Below are 4,345 nucleotides of genomic sequence, written 5' to 3'. Positions count from 1 at the left end.
CCCCAGGAGTGCTCCATCTGCCTCAACCCGTTCGACTTCCCCGTCATCACGCGCTGCGCCCATGTCTTCTGCAGGAGGTGCGCGATGAGGGATTGCATGGATGTGTAGCAGCAAGGGAGTGAGGGTGCGTGGGGTTGGGGGGGGATGGGGGTGGGTGCAGGTATGTCAGACATTTGGGGACGACCCTGGGGAGGGGAAGAGTTTTGGATAGGGACGGAGCAAAAATTGGAGCGCTGAGTTGGCGGCGGCCCTCGTCGCCAACACTGTGACAGGGCGCTCCCATGCCCTCCCAAACTGGAGGTGGCGCACGCGGCCGGTTTTGAGATCGGTCAACGCAGGTCAACGCTGAGCCGCTGCGCCACCCCCCCTCCCTCCTCAAAGGTGCATCGAGCGCGTCATCGCCCTGGACAAGCCCACGTGCCCCCTCTGCAGGCGCGGGCTGGACAGCGCCCCTGCCACCTCTCAGACAGTGTTTCGACCGCCGCAGCCTCCTGCCGTCGTCTAACACACGCTTCACAGCATGCTCCCGAACGCGTTGCCGCGCGCTCGCCGTCGTCGTCACATGCACGCGACGAGGTGCTGGCTGCCCAGTCGTCTCGCTCTTAATGCACCACCCCTCTCCCTTGTCACTCCACAGGGCCCCGGTCAAACAGAGGGACCTCATTGACCCGCCGCCACCCCAGCAGCCCAAAGAGGAGCCCGGCGCCGGCGACGCCGGCGCCAGCAGCAGCGGAGCTGGCGGCAGCGGCGGCGGCGGCGGTGGCGGTGGCGGGGACGGGACGGAAGCGGCGGGGACTGTCGAGGGCGCGGCGCGCGGCAGCAGCAAGGTGCTGCTTCTCCTGGAGAAGCTTCGCGCCCTCAGGGTAGGCTGGGGGGGGGCATGGGTGTGAGCGGACGAGGGGCTTTGGGGCGTTCAGTGGCGGCCCACACCTGCCATCACTGCTTGGGAGGCCTCCCTGCTCAGTCATACACCCTTGAAGATGGATGCAGTTGCTTGGTACCACCCTCGTTTCGCTTTGACTGCTTGCCACCGCCGTGTCCGACGTGAATCCATCCCCTCAGCCCGGCCACAAGGCGGTCGTGTTCAGCCAGGTGAGGGCCTGCAGAGGGGGCGCTGTCGTTTTACATCCTGACCGCGAGCAAACCCACGTGCACCTCAACCCATCAAATGCATGCCAACCCCTCACATGCTCGCGCCATTGACCGCTGCGGGCGCGATCACCAGCCACAACACAGCCGACCAAGCGACCATCTGCCGAGCTGCAAGGGCGAGACACGTTGCCTTCTTTGATGGCACATCCAAGCCAACTACATCTACCTCAAGTTTTCGATTAAACACACTGCCAAACACCAACAAACTCGCCCTAGTTCCTGGGGATGATGGACCTGGTGGCAGCTGCCCTGAAGGCAGCTTCCATCCCTTTCGTCCGCCTGGACGGGCGCTGCACCGCCGCGCAGCGCGCCGACATGCTGCGCGCCTTTGGCAGCAAGGCGCAAGGCGCGCCGCGCGTATTCTTGGCGTCACTCAAGGCCGGCGGCGTCGGCATGTGAGCGGCGCGGGCGGCTGGGGGAGGGAGGGCGGGAGGCGCCTGGGTGTGAAAACAAGGGACTGGACGCGGGCCGAGCTTTGGTTGAAGGGGGCTATTTTGTGCTTGGGTGGGGTTTGTCGTCGCTCGAGGGAGGCGCGGTCCGCGCAGCGTCTGTCCAGCTGTCGGGGAACACAGCAGCTCGATGCGCAGCTCTCTGTCATACTCACGCGCAAACAAGGGGTGGACGAACGGGATCGGCGGCCGCGAAGCAGCCCCAGCCCCGGGCCCGTCGCGCGAGTGTGCGTCCCCTCGCGCCCCGCCGCCGCAGGAACCTGACTGCCGCGTCAGAGTGCCACCTGCTGGAGCCACACTGGGTGCGCTGAGCTAGCGCCGCAGCCCCCGCCGCAGCCCGCGCTGCAGCCCGCGCTTGGCCTTCGCAGCACGCTGGGGCCCGTGTGCTGCGGGGTTGAGGCACCAGCGTGTCGGTCGAGTGTGTCGGGGCGGCGCACAAAGGCCATGGGCGGTTCGCCGCAAGCCGATGATGCAGGCGCTAGACCCCCTCCCCTGCTGTGCACTCTGCATTCGCCCCAGAGGGGCTTCCTCCCCCAGCCAACGGCCCACTTGCTTCCGTAAGATGGACGCCCTTTGGCCTGCCCACATTGACACTCAAACACGCTTGCGCATCAACATCCGTGTGCACTATACGGATGAACCACCAGAACCCTGCAGTGGAGGACCAGGCAGCGGACAGGGTGCATCGCCTGGGGCAGCCACATGATGTCACGGTGAGCAAGATTGGGGGGCGGAGGGGGCAGGGGTGGAGAGAGGGGTATGGTTGTGCCGGACAGCTCCGTCGCGCAGCTGGAGAGGGGGAAGGGGCCGCGGTCACGTGATCTGGATTGAACCTTAAGCTAAGCACTGCGCAGCACACACTGTCATGGCACGACCTCCCCCACTCCATCCCCAGCCGTAACCCCACCTCGTGTCCCCGCGTCCGCACCCTGCACCACCCCGCCCCGCCCCACTCCCATAGTCCCCGCACCCCACCCCACTCTACGCACCCCCACTCCCGCCCGCAGGTGTACCGCTATGTCGCGCGGGGCACCATCGAGGAGCGGATGCTGACGCTGCAGGTGCGCCTCTTTTTCAAGAGAACGCAGAGTGCAATGCAGCATGCATGGGGCGGCTGCCAGGTGCGCTGACCGTGCGCCAGTGGTTTCCTGTGGCCGCAGAGGCAGGAGTGTTCATCCTTCTCAATTCGATGACTCGCCAAGGAGCCCGCTAACCACGACCCACCTGCAATCAAGTAGCCTCTACTCCCAAACCCCTTCGAAATCGAAACGCCGCCCGCAGGACCAAAAGCGTGCACTCGCGTCGGCGGCGTTCGATGTGCGCAGGGGCGCCTCGGCCCGCGAGGCGCGAATGGCAGACATTCGGCTGCTGATGCAGCTGTGACTGGCGGGGCCCCCTTGTGCAGCTGTGACTGGCGGGCTTGATGGCTCTCATTGTGGCGGCGAGGCGGGTACGATGGTCCATGAAGCGCATGCGGAAGGTGGTGCGGCTGGAAGGTAGTGTGGTTTTTGTGGCATAAATTGCTGCGAGGGGATGCTTTCAAATGCGCAGGATGGCTGTGCCGTCGCATGACTGGATGCAGGAATCCAAGATGTGAGCAATGTGGTCAGCAACATACCCATGTGCTCACTTGCCGAGCAAGCGCTCAGCGCGCGTTGACCGTGCTCAAATGCATACAGCGACTGTGTTTGAGCTCAAATGTTACAAAGTGTATGCTAGTCCAATTCACCTGCCTCTGCAACACTCATGTGGATTGGCCCTGGCATCATTGGCGTCGGCAAGTGACTGCGCGGTGACGCAGGAGGCGGCACGATTCCGTACAGCATAATGGTATTCCTGATGCCCCCATGCCCCATGTCTTGGCCCATTGATCGCGGTATTGTATCGCCACCATGGCTACCTCAGTGTGCGCGCCCCTGGAAGCGGGCTCAACTTTGGCAGATCTCAGCCACGACTGCCTAGCGAGCCTCGTGCATCTCCTGGATGCCCGCAGTGTGTGCATGCTGCGTGTGTCTGGAATCAAGGCTGTAGACGAGTTCTGGGGAGCCCTGTGCAATCGGGTGCGTGCGGTTCATGTGTTGACATTTCAGGCGTTGGTACGGGACAAGGGCAGGTGCTGAATTTCCTTTTGGATCCCCAGGACTTCTCTGGAACCTCGCCGGCTGCATGGCTGGCCGCGGGCGGGGCCGCGGCGGCATCGTCTCCTCTCGTCGCCGACGCGCTGCTCGCCGCGCCCCAGCCGCGCACCTACCGCGAGCTGTACCCCGAGCTGCTGCGCGCCACCCAGCTCATCGGCATGTGGATCGCCGGCGGCGGCGCGGGACCCAGGGGATGCCTGTATCGCTTCGCATTTGAGGAGGACTGCGTGCGCGTCGACCAGCTGGCACCGGCCAAGTGCTTCCACCGCAGCCCCCCGGTAAAGGAGCTGTTCCGCCTCGGCCCGGGCCACCCCCAGCACACCTTCAGCATCATCGAGGGCGCCGCCGGCGGCGCCGCCAGCAGCTCTTCAAGCCGCAGCTGCCTCGTCCGGGAGCAGCGGCGCGCGCCGCGCCGGGGCAGCAGCGCCGCCGCCGAGGCTGCCGCCGCGGTCGCGGCCGGCGGTGGCCACAGCGCCGCGTCGCTGGGCAGCAGCCCGCCGTCGAGCTTCAACTTTGAGTTGCTCCAATTCATGGCAGGCAACGTGGCCTCCGCCGGCCGCAGCCGCAGCGCGCGCAGGCAGTCGGGCGGCGGCAGCGGCGGCAGCA

General features: G+C 65.6%; 2 protein-coding genes across 2 annotated transcripts in view; both read left to right on the top strand.

The window, feature by feature from the left end:
• Nucleotides 1-1,380: 1,380 nt before the first annotated feature.
• On the top strand, nt 1,381-2,984 carry MNEG_10902 (hypothetical protein; the record flags this gene model as incomplete). Its single annotated transcript, XM_014040628.1, has 5 exons — nt 1,381-1,547; nt 1,858-1,903; nt 2,249-2,314; nt 2,609-2,662; nt 2,883-2,984. The coding sequence occupies 5 exons, from the start codon at nt 1,381-1,383 to the stop codon at nt 2,982-2,984; spliced, it is 435 nt and encodes a 144-aa protein (XP_013896082.1).
• Nucleotides 2,985-3,493: 509 nt separating this feature from the next.
• Nucleotides 3,494-4,345, top strand: part of MNEG_10901 (hypothetical protein) — a gene marked incomplete at both ends in the record, with an annotated part of 2,202 nt that continues 1,350 nt past the window's right edge. Inside the window, 2 exons of the mRNA XM_014040627.1 lie at nt 3,494-3,505; nt 3,742-4,256. Coding sequence (XP_013896081.1) covers nt 3,494-3,505; nt 3,742-4,256 — 527 coding nt within the window. The remainder of the gene's footprint in view (nt 3,506-3,741; nt 4,257-4,345) is intronic.

This window comes from Monoraphidium neglectum (assembly GCF_000611645.1).
Source record: "Monoraphidium neglectum strain SAG 48.87 unplaced genomic scaffold scaffold02507, whole genome shotgun sequence".
Taxonomy (NCBI): Eukaryota; Viridiplantae; Chlorophyta; class Chlorophyceae; order Sphaeropleales; family Selenastraceae; genus Monoraphidium; species Monoraphidium neglectum.
The sequence above is the reverse complement of the archived record's forward strand: the minus strand, read 5'-3'. Positions and strand labels throughout refer to the sequence as shown.